Here is a 26,082-nt window from a genome sequence, read left to right as displayed (position 1 = left end):
CTATACAATCCAATTTTTTTTACATTTTAGACTATTCTGAGTTTCTTATTCAATGAAGCAATAGTTGATCTTATATACTATGTTGCATTTGAATACATCTTTTCATTTGATTTTGTAATTTAGCTCGATAAGGTTGTTAGTTACAAGAGATTGTTTCTTTTCATTCCAAGATAATGGATTAGACTTTAAAAAGTAAATACCACCATGCTGATAGCATTTTTCAAAAGAATTTTGGCATCATAGCATGATTATCTATTGTTGTGTTGTCCTACTACTGATGCCTCTGGTAAGACCCCCCTCTGACAGGGGGATAAAAGACAGTAGCCTAACAGAAAACATTGTGGCTAGGAATAGGTGCACAAATTTTAGATCACCACGACACATTCATGCTTTGCTAAAACAAACTGCTGTGTGGGAACCACAGAACAATCACAGAGAACACTAGTAGGTGTACTAGTACTGTAATACACCAGCCTTTATTCTCTCCTCCTGTTTTTATGCCTTTGGTTTGCTAAGAAGCTTTCTAGGGAAATAGACCTGGTAGCCACTGTGTGCGTTTTATTAAAATTTTTATTTTAATTAATTATATTTATTTTAATTTATTAAAAATTTTATTGCATTATTTTGATTTTTATTTTTTAAAAGCAACAAAACTAGAGGAAACGTGAGATGTCGGCTTACCCTGCCTACTGAAGCTGTGCCTTCACACAGTTATTTAGATGCTGCATTAAACTGCAGCTTACGGCACTCTGGTTTCCCTTCACGCTGATTTTGCACCATGCCTATAAGAAAGGAGGTCTGGTCCATATAGCAACGTGTCATCTGCAACAGTACGAATGGAAAATACTGCAAGATGGACTCAGCAGAAACCATAGGCATAAGCAAAGACACTGCATCCTTTCTGGACCATCTTCTTTCTTCTTTTGTCATCACAGCACTTTCTTCTTGCTCCCAGAAGTGCCTGGATGACACTTGAAGTCATGAGACAAAAAAGGGCCGTTGTAGTAGAATGAAAATCAGACTTTATGGATTTACTTCTGTTAGTGTTTGCTTGGGTATCTGGCACTTGGGAGCCTAACAAGACATGCGTTATTTTGACCCATATATACACTTTAGGCATTCCATAAGGTGCACCTGGACTGCAACTTGCCTTTCTCCAGCTAAACTGGGTTCTATTTGACTGGAATCTGAGTGGTGACGTTGGCACAGGACGCTTCGATACTTTTCCCCAGTCAGGTCAGCACATGTCTTGGCTCTTTGTTCTGTAGATCCTGTGAATTTCATGTGCCTTCAATACATGTAGATATCTATATAACTTTTAAATTGCAATAATATCTGGGTCTCCTACAGTATCTTTTTGCCACTTTTTCTCAAGATATCTTCAAAGGAAGTAGACATCGCAGGTGTCTTTTTAAATAAAGAAAACAAAGACTCAGACAAAGATGAGATTAATGAAGAGCCCACAAGATCAGCCCAGAACCGAGCTGCATCTGTTTCCTTCCCATTATTTGGCCACATAATCTACCCAAGCTGGTGGAAAATTATCAGATATTTGCATTTCTTAGAATGTTGAAGCCTGCAGGTTTGCCTGCACTGAAGTTTCATGCAAAAACACCCCACATCTGGGGAACCTGGAGCACACAGAGCTTTGTGGTGCCACGGTCCATCTGTTTCCACTCCACAAACTCACTCTGAAACTCTAATGCAGGTATCACTCTCACATACCACAGACTGCAGAACACACAGCCTTCCTGTCTTCAGTCTCACACGTTAAAATATGTCTGCGCCACACCAGCACCAGGTGAAGCTACACCATCTATCTTTCCACGTGTAGCTCTACTTACAAAATGACTGGAGCTGCTATAGTGTCAGGAGAAAAGATGATGGCAGGGTTGTCTTTTACTGTCAAATTATCCAATTAATAAGGTTGCTTCACAATTACATCTTTGAAAAATACACTCCCAGCACCAAGAAGTGCACGGAATTAGTGTTTAGAAAATGAGGCTGTAAATTAACTGTTTATGTGCATGGACACTGCTGAACACAAGCCGAAGTCCATGGAGTCTGTAGGAAGAGAAATTGTAGGAAGATCTATTTATAGAAATTGTGACAGAGCTCGAAAGTCAGTATTTTCAAGGGTGATTTCCAGTAGAATTTTCTGCTTTCTGTTCCATCTTTGTGATGGAGTAAGAGGATCTGAAAAATTGGTGGGAGATGAGGGGGGAAAGCTTGGATGTTAAAGCTTTGGTGTTTATACAAATATAGAAATCTCAAGGAAGACTACGTATTTTTTTTTTCAGACTCTAACAGAGAATTTATTTGAGAAAAAGTGAAGCAAATATCTCAAGATATGTATCCCACTAAGCCTCTCTCTTCAATTGAAGTCTGAATGCCATATCTTCATCAGGCACTTCTCTTTCTCAGAAACATTAAGTTGCTCATGACATTACAGCAGAGTGGAAGGGCCTTTCTCACACAGCAGCATCCCTCAAGAATCAAAGAAGATGCCTTAAAAGGGGCATCAGAGGTAACCATCTAACTTTACAGGAGGTGGTTTCACGGCCTGGCTGCTGCAGACTGGTGTCATCACCCAAATCATCATCCACACATGAGCCCGTTTCCCCACTGGAAATCAGCAACGCAAAGAAAATGGAGCAAAATGAAGAAAAAAGAAATTGTGAAGTAGAACCTGTGCAACCCTGTGAGCTCCCACATTGAGGTGCAGTCAGGTAGATCACAAAATATCTGGCTAAGGTTCAAAATATCATTTGTGCAGAGAGGTCGTCCCTGATTTTCTTAACGGAGATGCACACTCCTGGCAGATGTGTCTCCCATGGCTTACTCAGGCTCAGGTCACGTGGGAGGGTCACCTCACAGGGAAGTTATGCAGACCTCTGAGGTCTTTTAGCAAAAGGGTTTTGTGAGAAAGTCTGAGTAATGGAACATGGAGAGGACAACTCTACCTTCACTTCTTAGGTGGCCAAGAAGGCCAATGGAATCTTGGCTTGTATCAGAAAAGGGGTCACCAGCAGGTCCAGGGAGGTTATTCTCCCTCTGTACTCAGCACTGGTGACACTGCACCTTGAGTACTGTGTTCAGTTCTGGGTCCCTCACCACAAGAAGGATGTTGAGGCTCTGGAGTGTGTCCAGAGAAGAGCAACAAAGCTGGTGAGGGGCTGGAGAACAAGTCTTACGAGGAGCGACTGAGAGAGCTGGGGTTGTTTAGCCTGGAGAAGAGGAGGCTGAGGGGAGACCTTATTACTCTCTACAACTACCTGAAAGGAGGTTGTGGAGAGGAGGGAGCTGGGCTCTTCTCCCAAGTGACTGAGGACAGGACAAGGGGGAATGGCCTGAAGCTCCGCCAGGGGAGGTTCACGCTGGATATCAGAAAAAAATTTTTCATGGAAAGAGTCATCGGGCACTGGCAGAGGCTGCCCAGGGAGGGGGTGGAGTGGCCTTCCCTGGAGGTGTTTAAGGAACGGGTGGATGAAGTGCTTAGGGACATGGTTTAGGGAGTGTTAGGAATGGTTGGACTCAATGATCCCATGGGTCCTTTCCAACCTGGTGATTCTATGATTCTATGATTCACACCCCTGCTCTGCAACCACTTCTCCATCACAAAGAGGTCTTGAAGTTCAGGTCAGTGGGTCAGTGACTGGTTTGCTCTAGATAAGGGCTAGCATGCCTAGGGTGATGCCAGCTGTGTACAGCAAGGGATTCCCAGTGCAGGAGAATCCCAAGCTGCTGCAAGTTGCCAATCTTGTTAAATAAATATAGACATTTCCCTTTGAGTCAAAGGACTCGTATCCTCAGCACACCATGCTTAGGAGAAAACCCGGGACATTAAGTTTTGTCCCCAGTGAAATTTGTTAACCTGTTTGGTTGTCCTATTGGCTTTTTTCCTCCCACTCCTCCTCCGTCCTGTTTCCTTTTCCCGTGATGTTTACACGGCAGCTCTTGTACATGCAAATCAGTAAATCAAACCATTTACAGACTATTATTTCCAATGTTATCTCTGCTCTGCAAAGTGTTTCCTGCTTTCCTGTGTGCAGCATTTCTCTAAGGTGCCCCTCAGCAATGAAGTCCCCATGCAGACATGGGAACTCCCCTTCAGTGGCCGTTTCCCATAACCGGGTATAAGCTTCCTAAAGTCACCCACCCTCCAAGGGCTTGGTGCAGCTCTCCAGGCAGACTGCTGAGTGGGATTTGGTTGATCAAAAATCCAGGTTTGTCCAAGGAACTTACTCTGTATATGCCAATCCTCAGTCCTTCAGCGTTCCACCTCACTGGGGATTTCAAACAGACGAGTTTTATGACTGTATTTCTGTGGTTCACACAGTTTAACCTGAGATATAATAACCAAAACCAAAAGAACTATGCAGTAGCACGGAGCCCTGGGTAACCACATTAAAAAGTCATACCTTCTCAGTAAATCATCCCCTTCGTGCATACTGAAACACTGCAATTTCGTCAGCAATTGGCTCTTTCACAGAAGCCTTTCAAGTCAGAAACAAAGTGAGGCTTGAAATTACAGCGCTGCACCAGAAGGTGCAAAACCAGCTTGAATTTCTGTATATTTGCAAGGCAGGATAAGCGTGGTTGCTCAGGAGTGTAGACCATGTTATAGATGTGCAAATGGCTCTTCGCTACGAATTTGCTAAGCTTAGACTGACTTCAGATGTTGACCCATTGTAAAACACTGAGAAAAGTGTATTCTTTGAACCACACCCTTTTCCTCTCCATGCACTAACAACTGCAGCCTTTTAAACCCTGTGGGTGTTGTAGTTTCGCAGTATAAGCAGGGAGGTTTACTGAAAAAAATGAAACAAAACAGACATATCCATCAAAAGGCTGCGATCTGGGCAGCAACTGTCGCACAAGTGGCAGAGCCGATCCTGCGGTGCAGCACAGCAAAGCGGGGGCTGCCCAGCAGGCATTCCCATTCAGTTTGTAGGGTTTGGTTGCCTTTTATTCCAGCAGTTCAAGGTGAACGAAAGAACAGCGTGGATGGGCTGGGATGTTTGGAGGCATGCATGTTCAGAGATGCAGTTTGAAGCGTGGAACCGTATCTGTTGCCGCTGTAGCACACTCGTCTCGGCTTTGGTTGTGGGTGCATCGCTGGCAGCAGGCTCTCCTAAAGAGGCTGTTAGATATAACAACTGGGGTTGTTTAGCCTGGAGAAGAGGAGGCTGAGGGGAGACCTTATTACTCTCTACAACTACCTGAAAGGAGGTTGTGGAGAGGAGGGAGCTGGGATCTTCTCCCAAGTGACAGCGGACAGGACAAGAGGGAATGGCCTGAAGCTCCGCCAGGGGAGGTTCACGCTGGATATCAGAAAAAAATTCTTCACGGAAAGAGTCATCGGGCACTGGCAGAGGCTGCCCAGGGAGGGGGTCGAGTCGCCTTCCCTTGAGGTGTTTAAGGAACGGGTGGATGAAGTGCTGAGGGACATGGTTTAGGGAGTGTTAGGAATGGTTGGACTCAATGATCCAGTGGGTCCTTTCCAACCTGGTGGTGGTGATTCTGTGAAAGCTGCATAACCGCCCTCTTCCCAAAGACCCCAATATACAGATTGGCACATTTTTACTTTTATCATACAGCAGACAAATCTGCCATTGCTCCAGAGAAGTCAGTAGAGCCTGAGATCTCTAACACACACAGTGTGACAACCAGCTACGCTGTGCCAAGGAGCTCTTCAGTACGTATTAATCCCAGTGTGTGGAAAGGCAGGACTCTCAAACACAATAGGGCTTTTCTTCTTGGGGCAAGAGACTTTGGCTTGATGAGAGTATGATCAATCACATACTTGACTTAGAGATTTCCACCCCTGAGGCACACAGTGCATCACTGCATCAGTGTAAACCACGGATGTCCAAATTCCTGCATGCCGTGCACAAAAACAGGCAAATCAAAAGTGCAGAATGGGATGCAGACATTTATGCAGCCTGAAAAAACAGAAGGAATCTATGTCATCCTGCCCTATGATAGCACAGCACGTGTCACGTGTAGAAAATCCAGTGCATTAAAAGTCTCAGCAGCTGACACTCCTGTGTTACATTTCCAGCAGTAGAACAGGGAGGTTTTTGCATTCCTGGCAGATGGCATGCCATGAACCCAACAGGCAGGGGAAGCCAGAAAGCCATGTGAGCTCTGTGCTGGGTTAAATTCAATGATTTTGCCACTCAGCTGGCCTGATTGCCAGCATGGAGCAGAGATACACTGCACATGTAAGGGGAAGATTCTGCAGGCAGGCAGCTTCTGGGAGGAAGCTGAGTTTTAGTTCTAGCATAGAGTTCATCCCACACTATCTGGCATGAGGAGTCCAATCTATAGTTGATACGGATAGCAGCTGCAAAGAACATCACGGCTGGTTTTTGTCCCTGTCACAGATCAGCAGTATCACAGCCACAGATAAACCAGGTTTGAACTATAAGCTGCGGAGACCCTTTAATAAGTACAGTTATATGTCATACCAGTGCAGGGTGAATTGTACAGTGCCTGGTCAGAGGGGTGCAGAGCTGAGTACACTTCAGTCTTTGATGTTTCTTAGCCCCTTTCTGGCTATTGCTGTCCTGGGGAGACTCTGCAGAAATTTTCTGCCTTAATTTTATCACTAAGAAAGTCCTTCTTGCCATCCTGTAAATGCTGCATCCCCCAGCCAGGCCTGCAGCTCAGTCCCCTTTCAATGTGCAGTCTGGTAACAAGACAAGCCAAGCATTTGGCTTTTTCCTAACAAGACTCATACTGCAAGGAGCTGTTCTGATTTCCTTGTTTTACACACTGCAGAATTTAAAGCCGTGTTCCATCATTTTCCAAGAAAAATGAGCCTCAGTTGCTTACAAAAAATAAGATGCACAACTGTACAAAACTTGTCTTTTTGGATAATCTTTTGCAGATCTGTTCTGTATCACTGTGTTCATTCATTTGTATGTGGAGATAGGAGAGGCAGATAATGTGAGGTTTCCTACATTCATAGATACTTGTTTGTCATGATCGGGGGAGATAGTGCTAACACAGCCTTTTCGTTTGTGCTGGAAAATAGAAATGCCATATATCCTACCAGCTTTTCTCCTGATGGTTTCTAAATGAAAAAGGGGTGTGAAAAACTCAGTTTGAAAGTCTTTCAAAGACATTGGACCCCATCAGTCTTCCACAGTTATTTCTGTTTAATGGTCAATGATGCACAAGCATCTTCCCTATCATAGTGCTGTGAAAATCCTCCCCAAAGGTCTGTGTTATGCACCAGAGAGATGAAACAAAGCTGCTCTCTTCTCCCTTATTCTTTGGACAGTCACTGTATCTCAGTGGGGAAATGATGAAGAGTACAGAGAAGGCATCTCACATGCAGCTAAACTTGCTTAGAGAGGCTACCTGAAAGGCAGCTATCTAAATAGCACCCAGTAATTAAAATGTAGAAAGAAGTATGCTCAAAATGTCCAACCTAAACTCACTGTGGCTCAAAGAAACAATTCAATTTATTCCACTTGGGTTTAGACAGAGGGTTTCTGCCTTCTGCTATAAATATTTCTTTATCTGGTCTTTCTTTCTGCCTGGATATGACTTCAGTAAAAGACAACTCAGGCCAAAACTTATATTGCTGTACTGCTTGTATTATCTCTACTGAATACAGACTAAACTTACTTGAAACATTTGGTTTGGTTTTGTCACCCATGGAAGCTCTGTTTTGAATCTCCAGTCACAGAACGTCTTGTGAAAAGTTTTCGAAAGCATCTTCCAATGTGAAATCTTTCCATAAGTCTTAAGCTTGCTGGGACAATGGTTGTGGGTGGTGTTATTTGGGGCCATATTATTGAGAAAAATTTGAAGCAGTAGTGACTCTAAATGCAATACTAATGTGTTTCAGGTCCATCTGAAAGATTCACAGGAAGAGAGGCAGGTTGTCTTCCATTCTTCTATGGAGGAACATGCGATTTTCAATGTTTCACCATAAATTCTAGTTGGCAAATGCATATATGTCTCTGAATATCCTAAACGCTCTATCGGTGTGCAGAAGTACGCATCAGAGAAAGAATAATCAAGTAAGCATTCGACCGCACAGTTGACTGCACTCAAATGTGAAGTGTGATCTCATACATCAAAAATACCACAGAGGAGCCCACTGGTCTCTATGTAAAGTCCAGTTCTTCAGGACAGAGAGCAATATCCTCTTCTTTTGTGCCACACCTGAATGAAGAATGGTCATCTACATAGAGGAATCAGTTCTAGCCATCTCAGAAACATTATTCCACCCTTCTTTGTGGTTTTCTTTGGGCCTGATATCCATGCAGATGAGGACAAAGATGAAATCATGGGTCTGGAGAAATGCACAGACTGGATCCAGGTATACTTCCAGCCAGGCTGAGCTGGTTCAGACAGAAATTTCACCTATTCTCCTTCACAGATGGAGGCTACCAAGCTGGCTTCTGCCTCGCTTTCTCCAGTTCCTTTTGGACCCTGAGAATGAATTGCTCTTCAGAGAAAGACACTTCCCCAGAAACCCTCTCTGGCAGAACTGAACTAAAGTAACTATTTCATCCCAGAATGAAATTGCATGCCAAGCATTTCTTTAATTTTAATCCATTTAAATACCTAGCCATTTCGTACATATTCAAGTGAATATACGTGTAGCATCCAAAGTGGGTATTACCTCGACTGTACAGATAAGGAATAAGCACCTACTGCAGGCATTCTGTTCCTGAGAGAGTCTGGCAGCCCAAGTCAGGAGGTTCGAGGCAGTTCATCGGTCTCTTGTCCCTCCAGGGCACATTAGCACAATGATTAAGTTGCACATCCAGAATAGGAGTCCAAGAGATGAAACGTTTGGTCACAAGTTGAGTCCGGCAGTTAAAAGAGCTAAACTACCTTCTTGTCACCTCTGTACAAATGATGGACTTTGAAAGCAATCGCTTTCCTTTCTCTTAGCTGCTCTTCTGACTGCACTGGTCAGTCTTTGCTTCCTCTATCAGCCAGTTGTAGCAGCTCATTGTGCCGCAGCTACACGTGCCCAGCAAAGAGCTCAAGTATACCTATGCAAGTATCCAAGTATTCCCACAGCCCTGCTGGAATAGCAAGAAAGATAGATTAAAAGCAGGCTGGAGTCAGGGGAACAGCCCAAACTCTGCCAAATTGTGCTCTGCTGTCTGGTTTGGCAGAGGGAGGCAGGAAGCACACCCTTTCTCGTGTGCCCCCTCCTGAGACAAAGCCATGACTGCTGAGCCGCTCACTTGTGAAAGGCAACACCCATGCATGGCTTATCTCAAGATCACTATGCAAGGCCGTGGGTGCTATTTGATAACTGAAACCAACACAGGGGACAGCAATGAGAACAGGCTATTCCAAAATATTTTTTGAAACCTTTGACTTTGCATCAATGTTTGCACAAGCTCTGATATCCTGCATGCTCTGCTTGGTAGGAGCATGACAGCCCTCGAGTCCCTGGGCTGCACTCACACACAGACCCACCAAGCATAATGTTTTTTATTCCTTCTATCTTCCTGCTAATTCCACATTTTCCTACCCTAAGCATTTGTCTTTTCCCCTTCCTGATTATCCTCTCCTTACAGTAATTATTAAATTGTTTTTTCTGCCTCTTCTCACTCTTTCAGTATACTTTGAGGAGTGGATCTTCTTGCAGGTATTCCTTGCCATAGATGTCTTTTTACTACAACTTTCTCAAGATTTTCAAGGGTGGGGTATTCAGTTATCCTCCTATATACAAGCATGCACCTAACTACCAGTGACACACGTCAGGAGCCTGATGAAGTCATGAGCAATCTACTTTCTTTTAGCTCACACCACTTACAACTGTGCGCGGTATCGTTAGCAACTTCCTGGAGCTTTTGCAGAACTGCCTGTGAGTACAGCACGAGGTGAAGCACTTCATCGTCTCCTTTGCAAAAGCCAGAAAGAAAAGAAGTAAGTTATTTTTGTCCCTGGGGTGAGGCATTATTTGTCCTTAGCACTATTTTGCTTTGTTCCGCTTTGATTACTGCTCTTCAATGCTGTGCATTTCTGCTTCAGAAATGCAGACTCTGTGAATGCTTCACCGTACTCTAAATCTCCTTATGGCTGATAACGGACATTAAATGTTGGGTCTGTAGTAAATGGAGTTCATTGGAGCGGGTGGAGTCTCTGCAACTTGCCCTCCTTACGCATTCCCTTTCCTAAAAAAATATATATTTCTCTCTTACGAAACAATTTCTGTTCCAGTCAGGGACGGGTGCTAATTAGGATTGAAGGATTTTGGCAGGATACAGGTTGCTGTGAGGTTAGATTTAACTATAACCTGCAGAGCATGAGGCACGAATGCAGAATTTCTTTGGCAGGCCATAAGGAGAATTCACATCCTGCCTTTCCTCTCATCCTTACTCTATTGGAAAAGCAAGAAAGTAATTTTATTGTAGTGTTTACCTGCTGGTCCACAGTAATCAGATATACTACATATCTTTTTTTTTTCTCCATCTTCTACTCACAGACTACTGCTGAGCTCTGGCACTCAGAAATGTGGAGACTGAGCTAAGATTATTTTTTTCCTGAATATTTTGGGAGTTGACTTGTTTCTTTGAAACTACAAAAATTCTGGGACCATGCATAATACTCTCCAAAACAAACCAAACGCCTTACTTTTAAATGAAAGCTGATATTCCTTTCCATTTAGCATAGCTATTGTTTTGAGTAGTAGCTGCAGCTTTAGGGAGACCACAAGTCTTGTGATAAAGTCACAGGCTGGTAATAGCAATCGCACAACACTGGTAGATGGGCAGAATGAATCAGTTTGGGTTCCTTCCTCTCAGACTCTAAAGGATCCTGTATTTGCTTTGAGAGATTCTGAGATAGGAGAGGACCTTTCTTACACTAAATAAAATACAGCAAAGGGTAAACATCCTACCAGAGCTGAGCTGACCTATTGACTCAATAAAACTGAATTCTCTTTCCTGAATTTAGTTTCTCATAGGGTCTTTTCAGTTCTTTTTCTTCTCCTTGTTACCTCCCTTGTTTGTTTTTTGTTTATGTTGCAATAGAAAGCACTACAGTTCATAGCTGCTCAATTCTCTTGAAATTTTAAGATAAAGTTTTCTTCTCTGCCAAAGCCTTAGAAGTATCTAGGCTTAGTTTTAACCTGCTCTTCCCATAATCCCATTTAGCTGCTACCTTCAAACCAACAAGTGGTTCCTTGGCTTGCAGTATCCTGGGGGAAGTGGGCAAAGAGGACTCACTTATTTTGCTCTTTAGCACTCAATGGGTAAGACAGATTTTCTTCCAAGGACTTTTCCATAGGTGGCAGGAGTGTGGCTGGAATGGCAGGTGCAGTAACCGCTGCACCAGGGTTTCTGTGGACAGGTTTCCGTGCCTGTACATCAGTCCTGAGCCCAGCACAAGCTCAGATTTTCTTAGCTGTTTCTTGAGACTCGATGCAAACCCATTACATTTTCAGCATGCTACATATGTAACGAGCAATGAGGAATATAATGCAGTTCCATCTGAGGTTTTTTCTATCCCCTTTGATGCCTCTTCCCTCCCTGCACAGACTCAGCTGCCTGACCAAATGCATCTGTAGGTCTCCCCTCCTCTCCTGGCCGTAGGGCTGCCGTGCACGTCTTACGCATGGAGCCAGGACAGGTCTGGCAGAGACTAATAGATAGGACACCTTCTCATATCCCTCTGCTACATGTTATCACCCCCCGAGTGAAGCGTGCCTCACTGTGTCAAAATAACTACTTTAAACTGAACCCTTTGGGGGACAGTGTACGTGGAGGAACGTTATTTTCAATTAGCCCTGAATCCTATGCTGGATCTACAATGGAGCAGCGGAGGAGGAGGGAGTCAAGGATCCCACCATACTGGCAGAACACCTATCATCTTCACGGCTGCTTTCCGTAAGGACATCAGACTTGACATAATCTGTCTCTTAGATGACTGTACTTTGATCTTATCTACATTCATGAATCAAGGTTATTTTTAAAGCAGGGTTTGTAGTGCACAGTACACTACCAAACACATCTAAGGTTCAGACCTGGCTGTCGCTGTTGGTGTTTGTCAGAGCATCTGACAAAAATATTCTCTGAGAACCAAATATCCTGCATCAGTCCTGACGGCCACGAACACCAGAGGTTCAGTACTGAAACTGAAGTGGAAAGTGAAGTGGGTTGTATGACTGCACAGACGAGCAGGGCATGAGAGAAGTGGGAAATTCAGAACAGCGTCTATCAGAAACAATGTATGGTTTTGATATCCCTAAAGAAGGATACTTCAGGGAATAGCTGGTAGCTGGGATTTTTACATTAATATCTCGCAGGGGAGACTCTAAGAGTCCCAATGAAGAATGAGATGTTCATTGTAGTAGATGTACAAAAGCCGGAAGAGATTGCAGCTGAGGATTTGGACAAGACACTACGAGAGATTTAGCACATGTGCTTGGGTTTACAGAGACGTCAGAGATGTGTAGGTGCAAAGAGGAATCACAGTTTTGCTGGTATAACTAAGGTTTTAAGGGAAAAACCCTGCTGCTGGTATGTGACCCAGCTAGCTAGAGGAGGTGACCTAGATGCAAAAAAGGAAAACAGTAGTTCTCCAATTAGTTGAAAGTAAATCATAGCACAAGAAGGAACAAAGAAGTTGAGTTTCACAGTAAATGGAAAAGGAGGAAATACTGGTGTCTGAGTTCAGACCGCTAGTGAACACCATCTTTAATTGCTCCACTAAAAATAGAATTGTTTCAGGTGTAGAAGGCATTGTGGTTTTCATAAGGCTTTGCAAATCCCACCTGCTGAGAAACATTTCCTTTGACAAAAGTAAAACAATTTTGAGGGGAAACTAGCTAGACTTCTCAGTGACAAGCAGTATGTCAGTGAACCCAAGTCTGCCAGCTCACCAAATTATTTCAGGCATCATTTTGCCCTACTTTTGCCCAGCAACCTCTTTATTACTGACAATACTACCAGCAGCAGTGCAGCTCCTGCACAACCCCACATTGGCAATGCCAAGACCAGTCAGTGTCCCATGGGAGAGAGATGATCCACTGTCACAAGTTCAAAGCTCAACACCATCTTTGCATTTTTCTGCTACTGGCAGAAAGCAGCCACCCTGTCTATGCTCACTCTTTCCAGTACAGTCAAGCCATAGTAGGGGGTTTCAAGGGGGTGAAAGGGAAAATCGTATTTTGAGGATGTAGGAATGCCTGTGACCCCTGCGACTGTTGATATTGCCATGGAGGCGTCAATGCAGGAAGGGGGCAAGTTTGTGAATTTGGGACTTTGGTCAGAAGATGTGTTTGGTTGTGAATAAATACACCCTGCGAGTGCCTGGTGGTGGTCCTGCTTGGAGATTTGTTCCCTGAACCAGCATCCATCTGCCTTCCAGGGAAACTTCAGAGACAAAAGAGGTGTGCACAACCACTTGTGGATCTCCTGGGACAGAAGTAGTTTGAAAACTACTGACTGACTTGGGACAGAGGCAGGGAAAGTAGCAGCAGGATGGTGAAAGTCAGGAATGAACCATGGCAATACAAAGACCACACATAGGGAAAGACAGATCCAGGTGACAACAGGCTAGCAGGATGTGACCAGGCCAGTAATGGAAGACAGATCTTGGGAAGGGCTGTCCACATTTGAGACCAAGCTGTGGTCAGACACGACTCTTGGCCATTAATAAAAATAAACCGATACAGGGAAACAAACAGAGCCATTGGCCAACCACTATCCACAGACAGCTTACAAAGCAAAGGAGCTTACCGCGAAGTAGGAGAACTGCATGGTCACTAAACCACATGCCCCCTACCCAACTCTGCTACAATAACATTGCTCTGTTTGTGAGTGGCAGCAACAGACCTGTGTGGTGCCCGTAGACTCTGTGAGTCCAGCAGCACGGAGGTGCTGGCTGCCACCCCCACACTGATCACCCTGTCTGCTTGAGAGTGAAACCTCACATCTCTGGAGAAGATGGTCCTCCTAGCAGGATAAGTTTCTGACTTGGCTACAGTGAGGCTGTGGTTGTCTTTCGCTTGTCCACGTACAGACTTAAAGGTCCTTACTTTGGCCTTGCATTGGTCCAGGTGTCACATGTGGCCACCTGCCACCTTCTCACTGAAAGGTGAGAAGATGCATGGCCTCAGTTCAGAAATATCCAGCAACTCCATGTGAACAGTTGCTGCCTCAGAGATGATTTTGAGTCATCGTAGTTTGGGGTGAGAACAGCTCTAGCACATGCCTTTCCATGTTTCCTAGTGTGTTTCAAACTGCAGGTGCCAAATGTTTGGCAGGAGCCTCCTGTTTGCAGGCCTGGATGACGAAGTAGCTGCTGGGGTGATGCTGAAGTCTAGAGGGTGACAGAGCATCTCTTTGTTATGGGCACACGTTGGGATTTGAACATAAGTCTTGATGATTCTTTGTTCAGCCACCCAAGGCTGAGTTTTCCTCAAAACTGTCAATTAGACACACTGAGCTGTAGCACTCTAGCTGGCTTGGCTGCCAGCATGCCCATATCACCTTGCTTTGTTTAAACAGATGCTATCTCATACCCCAGACAGCTCTTCCAAGAGATGAGAGCAATATTCATCCAGATATAAGCCCTCAGTGTCAAATCCGCTGGCGCTGGGCTGTGCTTTGACACCCAGGAGCATCCCCCGGTGGGTCAGAGAAGCTGTGCATGGGAATCCCCCTCATCATCATCTTCTTCCAAGTCTTCATAGTTCAACATCAGTCAGCAAGAAAGTGTGGCCAGTTAGGTTTCCAAATGAGCCACTCACGTAACAGAAGCCTTATTTAAAATAGCCCCCACTGCCAAGGCTACCAGTTTAGCTTTGATAGCTTTAGGGAGGCATCGAGCATGAGTGCCTGCTTGTTTCGTGTGTGAAGAAGGTGTGCGAACAAGAGGGTGTGAATCAGCAGCACAAAACTTGTCAGTCTCGTGGCCGCTCTCAGCTGTTCACTTTCGCTGACACTACTCAGAAATCTATGCTCTCCTGAGCCCTGTGACTTCATGGGCTTTATAGTTTAGCTTCAAATTTATGATGGCATATCTGAGGTTCCTGATAGCTCTCCTGGCCATGAAGCCACTCCTCTGCCTGCAGGACCTTTTCTAGACAAGCTGCTAGGTACCAGGGAATGAACCACAATAGCCACTCTCTGATGCTCCGAGGGAGGACCGAGAAACTTCATCAGGCCCAAAAGTCCCCAAATCATGAGTCACAACTTCCAAATATTGAGACAGAGCAAAAAGGACGCTGGTACAAAGGGATTTGGAAGTCTGTTTTTCACCTGTGAACTTCCCCTATCTACTCCATATGACACATACGTAGGCTTACCTACTTTTAGATGTGCTGAACAAGATAGTTTTAAATCCTGTAGCGGGAGATTGCCCTTATACATTTCTCTTTCCTGCCTAGCATTCTGCTCTTCCTTGCAGTTCCTCACCAGGTAAGACAATAAGACACCCATCTCTTGGAGGGATCACAGTTTTAAGCCAAGTCCTTTTTCAACCCTGAATTATGTGACAGTTCACTCACAGCTGCCTATTTTAGCAGAATAGTGCCTTTAGCTGTAGTTTGTGGGAAGTGGATGTGTGGATCTATGTAAACGCCCACACACAGGTATATAAAATCTCTGGTTGCTGAGAGTTCACTTACATGAACAGTGCATCACAAGTTAAATCAAACGCGTTCTTCTCATCAGAAGTGATGGCTGAGTTTCCTGTCCTGAACAGCAGATGATGAATACTTTCTCTCCTCTGACAAAAATTTTCTTGTTTTAATAAATCTGCAGTATAGAGTTAAATATTAAGAATGTATAACTAATCCCAAGGTCCTGCTGCTTCCTTACAGCACCTATTTTCAGCTTACAAACGCTCTCTGTAGCTTGTTTTAAGCAGCACTAGTCATCAGGGGGGTTATCTGCTCTCACCACAGTGGTCTCTGCCTGATGTCTTACAGTTGGAGATTGATGTAATCACTGATGCAGAAGTGATTGTTTCTAACAAAATTCCTACTTCAACTTGGTGAGCAAAACAAAGCCTATGCCATGCCTCTGTTCAGCAGAAGGCTGCTTAGAGGTCTGTCTTGTTTCTTGAGAGTCTTCTTGATGGCTGCAGCCCCCAAGGAGTGTTCAAAAGAGGGTAAAACACAAACAAAACCCAGCAAATAGAAGAAACTTGCCACTTTCATCTTTCAGTAATCATGTGGAGATTTTTTTTTTTCCTGGTTAGGCATTAAAGCCGCTTTGTACGGTGTTTATTTGCCTCTGCATTCAAATCCCATATTTCTCATCAAGCCAGGATGGAGACCAGCGTTTTAGGATGGAGTTGTGCTCAGACTGGATTCCCAATATAGTCCTGTAGCTTTAAAACACTTTTTTTTCTCTACAGCACTTTGAAACTTTATAGTTTCAAAATGTTATGTTATGTTATGTTATGTTATGTTATGTTATGTTATGTTATGTTATGTTATGTCATGTTATATATTATGTTATATGTCACATCATGTCATGTCACGTCACGTCATGTCATGTCATGCTATGTTATACTCACACTTGAAACTTTATAGCTTCAAATCCCACTATCTTGAGTATGCAGGAAAAATGATCAGTCAGCTGGGTAACCAAGTGAAGCCATTGCTGCTTTTCCTTAGTATGCTGAGACTTGCTTATAGGAGTGAATTTGTTTATCACTAATGGAAAAAAAAAAATTAAAAAAATAAATCAATTCACTGAATTTCTAGGCTAATAGGTCTTAATCTATTTTTACCCACAGAGATACTACAAACATTTTTCCTCCTTTCGAGCACAGTAGAGCAAATAATTCATGGCAATTTCATACTTTCTGTCAAAGTTAAGAGACCCAAAAGCTAATGTCTGGAAAGTTCAATAGTTCACAAAGTTTAAAAGCAGGTTCTGTTTAAAATGGAGGTTCTGCATGAGAAAGAGAAGGTTCAGAAGAGGAGTGACATTGCTGGTGATGAGCACCGTAGGTGGCATATATTTCATATCTGGGAACTGACGTCATATGACACCCGATTTGAGTGGTCAGGCCGACATCATATTAGTAATGTGTCATGGTTACAGTAGCACACACTAATAAGGAAAGCACACAAAACCCTTTAGGAGAAGCTCAGATCCTGTTTTACCGAAGGTTGATTTATGCTTTCAAATATGCAGGTTGCTATCCTTTCCAAATACCTGGAGCAGGAAGGAAGGTGTGATGGGATGGGTTGGTTTTGTCTTAACAGTCATAAGCATGGCTTTCAAAAAAATATTCTTACTATCCACATAAACAAATTCTCAGCTCTAACAATAATCTTTGTCATAGGAAGACAATTGGAAAATTATTAGAAAACAAAAAATATATAAATAATGCCTTCTGCTGATGTAATTGTCCTCATGTTATGGAAGTCACTGTATCTTTTTTCTCTCCTGTCTCTCTGTAACTCTGGTGAATTAATCCAAAGACTTTCAAACAGTTCGTTGTTCAACTGTTGTGTTTTATCAACTTTTTCCTCTCCCCCGGTAACTATATCTGCAATTTTATTTTTTACCTTTTCTAATAGGGATTATTTTTATCACTCCAACTTCTCTGCTGGAAAATGAAACAGTTTTACATGAGTAGCTCATAGACAAACAAAGCAAAAAAAAAAAAGGCAAAATGAAGCCCTTTGCTTTCCCCTTTGTTTTCACTTCCCTCTTCACAGCTCAGTGCTAGAAAAAATGCTTCAGTCTTTTGAGGGAAGAACAAATATTAATGTAACCGGCCCAAATGACCGGCAGGAGCCCCCAGTCAAGTCTCTGCATCTTCCAGGATCCTTTTCTACTTCGTTCAGAACCAGAAACCAGTGAAGATCCTAACATTCACTCTGAAGTGATAAGCTCTAAGCTGACAGGCGCACAGAAGTCCAAACTTTTCAAGGTTTAGAAGTGGCATTCTCTGTTTCTCTGAAAACAGGGATGTGGTTAGAGCTGCTGTTGTCCACCTCCACTGACTCACACGGCCAGATGCACTACTTATGCAAAGGGTTCTGCTCAGCACTTGCACTACACACAGAGAAAAGTGCCCAGTTGGGTAACTCGGTTGCAAAGACCCCTAAACAGCCAGCAGAGATTAGCAGTGCCCCTGGAGAGTGGTGGAGGGTGCAGTTCACTCTACGGTTGAGCTGCTCTCCTTACAGCCCCCACCTCCACCTGCCTCTGGCTTACTCCACTCCTGACTATGTGCTACTTACTGCTAATCCCACTGTGCCACCCTGGTGCTGCTTTGACCCTGATCAGACATTTCAGAAAGGTCAACCAGTAGACAACTGACCCAGATAGAAAAAAGGGACAAGTTTTCTGCTAAGTTACCACCCTGTGCACGTTCACTGCAGGGTCAGTGACCTACAGCTCTGGGACAAGGCTGAGAGAAAATAGATGACAGCCAGGCTGTTATGCAAGTATGACTGTGATGTGAAAACTTATCCCCATAGCACCCCAGGTTCATAATTTCATCTTGCACAAGCTGTGTAGAACACCTATGTAGGATAGCTCAATGTTCCCTGATGCTAGCTAGGAGAGAGGACATATGACCACCACACAGGTTCTCTCGCTCAACAAACCTGTGTTTTCCATCCCTGTCCACAAGATGGAAGATTTGCTTTCTACACCAGACAAGGTTTGGTATTTCAAATCTTCCACTTCCTAGGAAAGCCTGAGCAAAAGCATCTTTCCGTTCCTCCTGGTAAATCCAGGCCACCTGCTGCACGGAATGCAAGGTGCACTGGATCAAGGAAAGGTGAGGAAAGGGCAGTTAATCTCGATCTGGTTTCGCAGCCATGCTTGGTGGATTTGCCGCACGATGCTTCTGCTGCTTTCTCACCACACTCCCAAGAAAATGAGATTCCACGTCTGTCATTCCTCTTCCATCCACAACCCTTTTTACTTGGGCATCTCCAGGTGCCCTGCCCTTTCCCAGGCTTTTCTCTCTGTAAGGTCCCAATGCATTACAGCACGTAGGCACTATATTTTAGGAGCAAGAAATGTTATTATCTATTCCTCTAACAGTGTGACAATAACACAACAACAACAACATTAGAAATCCTAGGCCTGCCTACCCCAACGCTGTGGCTACAACCCCAGCCAAGAGCAGATGTCCAGGGAAGGGTGTAAATACAGAGCAGTTACACAGCAAATCTCCATAACAGATCACCCCAGTGATTCGTGCTCAGACACTTCCTGAGCCATAGGTGATGTCTTGGAAGATGAGACATTTTGCATATCTTGATGGAGAGAAATACACATGTGCTGACTGCAGTTTGTCATGTGCAGTGAGCCTCACGGAGCAAGAAGCCTCAGAAAGCTGCTCAATATCCATTGTTGGGGCAAAACACAACCAGGACCTGAGACCATGGTAGCACCTAGTAATGGTGGGTGAGCCCTAGCAGAACATGTTTCTCCTGGCAGTATGTTTCTTTAAGTGCTTAAGTAACATTTCTTTAACTTAAATGTTTTAATTCTTCTCTTTGGTCTCATTTAATTCCTTTAACTGCCCTTATTTCCTCTTGTTTCCCGGAGGCATCAAACAGACATGGTAGGCAGTTTCACTGGCTTACTACGGCAGGTATTATATAGCACTACAAGTTTGTGTTCTTCAGCTGCAGTTATTCATTGAGAAGAGGGAGAAGTATGAATTAGCCTGACCTGAGCCACCATGCTGCAATACAGCGTGGAGGTACACACCAGTGGCCAGATCCTGATTCCTCTATGCTAGCTAGTGTCTGACAAAGCAACTACGACCACCCACTTCAGAGAATTCCCCCGTCAGAGCAACCATAAATGATACCTTCTGTTGGAAGTCTGCCTGTGAAATCTGTATGGTTTCAGTTTGAAAAAAGAAATGAAGACTAATGCCCTCAGTATCCTCTGGGAAGTGACTTTAGTAATTGATCAGCAGTTTTGCCTTCTTTATGAGGCAGCCTAGCTTAGGGACAGTCCCCAGTACTGTCATACCTCACTTAATGCCACTATACGGTTCTGACCAGAGCATCGTTAGTCGATTTCATAGTTAAGCGAGTTGATATATATAGATATAGATATAGATATAGATATATAGATATAGGCATATCTAGGCATTATATATATCTATATATATATATATATATACCTGACTTGACGCAACCCTAAGCTAACCTACGTAACCTAACTTAACATTAGCATAAAACATACGCGACATAAATGAATAATAATTGTTGAAATACAGTAATAATAATGCATTAATAACAACATTAATACTGTAATACTGCAATAATAATAATGTAATGTAATGTACTTACCAACTGCATCATGGAACTGAAGTTTTCCTTCTCTTTTCTTGTGAAGTGAGGCAGGAGACTTAAGACAACTCAATACCATCACAATAGAGGATGCCTTCAAAATCATTTCTATAAATTTAATACAGTACTGCATTATATCACACTGCACAATTACTTTCCTCATTGAATGCACCCAACCTAGGTTACAGCTAATTTTAATAACAGGTTTTTCTTCCTTATGTTGCTGACTTTTATCTTGGTTTCCAGTTCTATCACCTTTCTCTGTTTCTTAGGAGCACTCATAGAAGCCGATTGCTGTTGTTTGGGGCAATATTGAATGAAAATAGGGCATAAATAAAAGCACTCTCAGGAGGAAGTTATCACAACTGCATTTGTTTACATACTCTCTGTTGTTTAAATCTCTATATAAGCTCCACAATTGAAGTGTGACCCTGTTAGTCAGGACATCATTAAGCGAGGCAGACAGTACCCTGTTCTAGTGAACAAGCATCCTGTAGTGAAGAAGTTCCTTGTAAAGAAAGGCACTTTCTCCTGGAAGTAAATCAGACCCAGCTCCCAGGAGAAAGTACAAGAGATCAGCATTTCTTGGAAAACTTGACTCTCTTAGATGTGTCCCAAACACAAGCATCGCACTGTTTCCTCTGACATCTCCTTTTGGCACATATGAAACCATAATCTTCACTGACACATTTATAAGTGATGTAAATGCTAACTTTCCACCTTGTCTTCTGATTCTCAGGGAACATCTACTGGGAAAAAAAAAGAAAAATGGAAAATTGTACAAACACAAATAACAGCTCCTCTTGCACAGGAATTCCCTACAAAGACAGTAAGATGCTTCTGGTTGCTGTTTACAGCATTGTTTTTGCCATAGGTCTTCCAGCAAATTGCTTAACCTCCCTGCTTACGTTCATACAAATCCAAAGGAATAAAGTAATTGCCATCTACATTTTCAGTTTATCATTGTGTGAGCTGATGTATTTAAGTACCTTGCCTCTCTGGATTATCTACGTGCAAGATGAGCACCAGTGGAAAATGGGTATAATGGCTTGCCAAATAACAGGATTCATCTTTTTCTGCAACATATACATCAGCATTCTGCTTTTGTGCTGCATTTCTCTGGATCGTTATGTGGCAGTGGTGTATGCTCTGGAATCAAGGGGGAAAAGAGGACAGAAAAAAGCAATCATAATAGTGTGTTTTCTCTTTGCTGTGGTTGCAATAATCCACACTCCAGTATTTTACATGGAAGACCATCCAGGTCATATGAATAAGACGACCTGCTTTGAGACTTTGCCCCTTGACATAAAACTGGCTACTTTTGGCATTGCCAGATTCCTATTTGGATTTGCCATACCTTTCACAATCCTTATTTTCACAAACTACAAGATTTTCCAAAGTACAAAAACAAGCAGCAGCCTGACTTGTCGTCAGAAAGCCAAAGTGAAGTATCTGGCTGTCACCATTATTGTTATTTTCCTGATCTGCTTTGCTCCCTACCACGTGGTACTCATAATAAGATCCATATACTTTATGTTCCATCAGAATTGCTCATGTCCATTTGAAAAAGAAATATACTCGATTTTTACAGTGTTTCTGTGTTTAGCCACTGCAAATAGCATTGCCGATCCAATCATCTACGTGCTGGTTAGTGAAAATGTCAGGAAAGATTTCTATAGGAGTCTGAGAAGATGGAGATTGAGCGCATTCAGGCTGAATTTATCCAGTAATCACAAGAGTGACAGCACAAAATTGAAAATGTCAAAGGAATCACAGGAAGGAGGGCTAAGAGAAGAAAACAAAGACATACCAGATTCATCTGACAGTCCAAAGACCTGTAATAGCAGCAAAGACCAAGAAGGGGGCAGCTAGCAGTTAGCTGCTGACACAAATAAGAAGTTCCTACTGCCAGCTGCGGGCTGCAGACTGCAGCACGCAAGCGTTTACATGCTGACGTCCATAGGAAGTTTTGGCATAGCAAATGGGACGTAACTCCTGAGGATGCTACGGGAGCGATACTTCTCATTTCGGTTTGTCTCCTGCAATAAAGTCCGCCCATGAGTATAATTGGTGAAAATATTGCTTTGCTAAGGACATGTAGAATAAACTAAGTAACTTACTTTGAATCAAATTGAAAACTTAAAAGCTTAATTTTTGGAGTCTTTTCCCTGTATGGATTTAGAACCAGTTTTATCTTCTGAGATGGATAAAAAAAAAAAGTCCCTGCTGAGAAGAACAACGTAAGGCCCACTTTTACCGTTGACATTTCTAGCTCTTGAGGAGGTACATGTTCCTGTTCTCATGCACGTACTCTTTTGTTAACGTTTGTGGTTAACCAGTGGAAAATATTAAAAACAAGGAAGTCTTTCAACAAGAGCCATGAAAATGTTCCTAATACTTCAGTGTGCAGCTTTCTCTACCTTGCACATTCTGAGGAGAATTAGAGGGCAAAACAGTGGCCTGACAACACGGAACAACAGCATTTCTACTGCATTAGTCAAGATCCTCCATTGTCCTGAAATTCTTAAAATGCTTGACATGTTACAGTCAGTAGATTTTACTTGGTTTTGCAGTTAAGTCTGGAATGCACTGAAGTATATAGAAAATGTATACGTTTCTGTGTTGCATCAGGGCCAAATGCCGGGTCCTGCACTTGGGGCACAACAACCCTATGCAGTGCTACAGACTGGGGGAAGAGTGGCTGGAGAGCTGCACGGAGAAGGACCTGGGGGTAATGGTTGACAGCGACTGAACATGAGCCAGCAGTGTGCCCAGGTGGCCAAGAAGGCCAACGGCATCTTGGCTTGGATCAGAAACGGTGTGACCAGCAGGTCCAGGGAGGTGATTCTCCCTCTGTACTCAGCACTGGTGAGACCGCACCTTGAATACTGTGTTCAGTTCTGGGCCCCTCACCACAAGAAGGATGTTGAGGCTCTGGAGCGTGTCCAGAGAAGAGCAACAAAGCTGGTGAGGGGCTGGAGAACAAGTCTTATGAGGAGCGGCTGAGAGAGCTGGGGTTGTTTAGCCTGGAGAAGAGGAGGCTGAGGGGAGACTTTATTGCTCTCTACAACTACCTGAAAGGAGGTTGTGGAGAGGAGGGAGCTGGGCTCTTCTCCCCAGTGACTGAGGACAGGAGAAGGGGGAATGGCCTGAAGCTCCACCAGGGGAGGTTCAGGCTGGATATCAGAAAAAAATTCTTCACGGAAAGAGTCATTGGGCACTGGCAGAGGCTGCCCAGGGAGGGGGTGGAGTTGCCTTCCCTGGAGGCGTTTAAGGAACAGGTGGGTGAAGTGCTTAGGGACATGGTTTAAGGGAGTGTTAGGAATGGTTGGACTCGATGATCCAGTGGGTCCTTTCCAACCTGGTGATTCTATGATTCTAGGATTCTAGGGGCTGTTGTTATGCTGCTTCTGAACATTTGTTGAATTAGTGTTTTATTTCTGACTTAGCCAATGCTTCCCTTTTGCTATTGATCCACCTTTTACTGTGTAGGAATCTGTACAAGAGTTAAGTGCTTTACTGGCAAGGAAGGGCTGGCAGCCTAAAGAACACCGTCCCTTCTCCCCATGGACGGGAACTCCCTTGCACACGCTGGTGGTGTACACGTGAGAGAATGCTGGGGCAGATTTTGTTGTTGTTGCTGCCACTTTCGCTATGAAAAAATGAATCATTTGGATGTTTATTTGAGTATATTGAGTATAAATTTGTGAAGAGTTTCTCAGTGTCGTTCTGATTCATCTATACTGTTGTATTTCTGTAATATTTTTAAACTGTCATTAATGTTGATATTTCTGAATTGAAATGTCATCAACTAATGTTAAAGTAAATATGATACTTGTTAATATTTAAAAAATGTCAGGTATTTCTGTACATTATGCTTTATTCTTATACAGTGTTGCAAGCAAGCATTGTGCCAAAACAGCATTTCTTCAAGTCATTGTATTTATGACATATTTAATTTTTCTACTATTTAATGACTCCTCTGGCATCCTCCTACAAAGTGTCTGTGTTCTCAAAAGTAGTTCACATTATACCGAATTGAATAGGAGATTGTTTCTTGGAAAAATGTAAAATTCTGTTGCGATGCTAACAAACAAACTGTGGGTTTGTATTTTCGCACTCATCTCAGAGATCAAACGAGGTATCAAGGAGAGATCTGCAAAGTGCTGAACATCTGCATCTCTTCTGAAAATCTAACTTTCCTTTACTGAAATAATCAGCAGCAGGCTGCTCGTAACAGCCCCATCAGCCAGGACATCAGTGATTAATCTCTGAAGACACATATGCAAACTGCCCCAACCTCAGGATTTTCATAGTCTGCATGTAAAACTCTGGTGAATAATAGCAGAGAATTTAGAAGAAACCAAAGATACAGACTTCTGAAATGATTGAAATGGATGCAAATGAAATGTGCATCTTGATGAATTTTGAAATCTCTGTGATGTTTTTCCTCTGATAAAACATGAATGTCTTCACAGCAAACAATATAGGAGCCCAGTCCTGTAGGTGCAGGCAAGAGGGATTAGCAGGGTCCGATGCAACATCTGTAATTCTTTTGCCTTGCCTAATTTACATGCTGTTCTGAATTACTGCATCATTATGCATCTCTTTTTAATTAAAACCCTTGGAACTTCTTTGTTCAGATGCACCCTGGAGTAAAAGCCTTGGGGGTGCCAAGGCCCTGTACATCCTGATCCAACATTGAAGATGACCTAGACTATCTCCAGAGGTGCTTTCTAAACTAAAATATTCCCCCCAGAGACTAGGGGTTGGGTAGCAAGCCATAAATCCACATGGGAAAACTGCAAATCCTGACTGCTCTGGATAAATGGAAATGCAGCTTTACGTCTGAGTGAGGACATCAAGAAATGTTATTTCCACGTTGTTACTATCCTATCACATAAGCTGACTGTTTCTTATGTGATAAATCGAAGCACGCAGTATCCAACTCTGCCATACAGTAAAGAAAGACTCGACATTGGGACATTCGCTAGAGACACAGCAAAGGACGCTACTCTGGTCAGAGCACATCTGAAAGGTGGATTAATTGTGTGGATTCTCCATCCTTTCTTCCTGCAGGTGCCAGTAACTCTGCAGGAACTGCTTCATGACCTGAAGAAAGATTCACCTAATACATCAAATATGCAGTTCTCAGCCCAGCTCTTTCGAACTGTCCTCCAACTTCCTCAACTCAGCTTAAGCTATACAATGACTTGGAGAGAGCACATAACGAGATCCACGGGCCACCCTTCCCAATTTGATCTTTAGATGACCAGGTCTGCACATGTATGGCTCACAGCAGATAAGTCACTCACTGGTGTCATGGAGGTGAGATTCAAAAATGTCACTCTCTTTTGTATTCAGCATTTACTCAGGTATAAATCCATAATTTGATTTAAGGAAGACTGGGATAGTTAGTAAATAAAACATGATTTTTATTTTTACATGTGTCTCAGACATTCATAACGTACCTCGCAGATAAGTGGATTGCTGATTATTTTAAGTGTGTGTGTGAAGTATGAAGCAAATAATTTCTGGCTTAAACTAGAGCTGGCCAAACTAGTTTTTACAGGCTATATACCTGATTTGTTTGTTTATCCACCAATTTTAAGTTATTTCTAAAGACTGCATTTTTTAAGTAGTAGTTTGGGGTAACTCACTTATAAAACTCTATTCCTGTCTAAGAATTGCTTTCACATTCAGTATTAGATTTAGTTATACAGAACAGACAAAAACAGATACGAATTAGCTCAGATACTCTACGCGTGACAACATTTCATCTGCAGTTGGGGACCCGG

At 43.1% G+C, this 26,082-nt stretch overlaps 1 protein-coding gene across 1 annotated transcript; it reads left to right on the top strand.

The window, feature by feature from the left end:
- The first annotated feature begins 9,287 nt into the window (after window positions 1-9,287).
- Window positions 9,288-23,942, top strand: GPR132 (G protein-coupled receptor 132). The gene is made up of 2 exons (XM_054068981.1): window positions 9,288-9,915; window positions 21,024-23,942. The coding sequence occupies exon 2, from the start codon at window positions 21,053-21,055 to the stop codon at window positions 22,154-22,156; it is 1,104 nt and encodes a 367-aa protein (XP_053924956.1). The 5' UTR covers window positions 9,288-9,915; window positions 21,024-21,052; the 3' UTR covers window positions 22,157-23,942.
- The last annotated feature ends 2,140 nt before the right edge of the window (window positions 23,943-26,082 follow it).

This window comes from Cuculus canorus, chromosome 5 (genome assembly GCF_017976375.1).
Source record: "Cuculus canorus isolate bCucCan1 chromosome 5, bCucCan1.pri, whole genome shotgun sequence".
Lineage (NCBI taxonomy): Eukaryota > Metazoa > Chordata > Aves > Cuculiformes > Cuculidae > Cuculus > Cuculus canorus.
The sequence above is the reverse complement of the archived record's forward strand: the minus strand, read 5'-3'. Positions and strand labels throughout refer to the sequence as shown.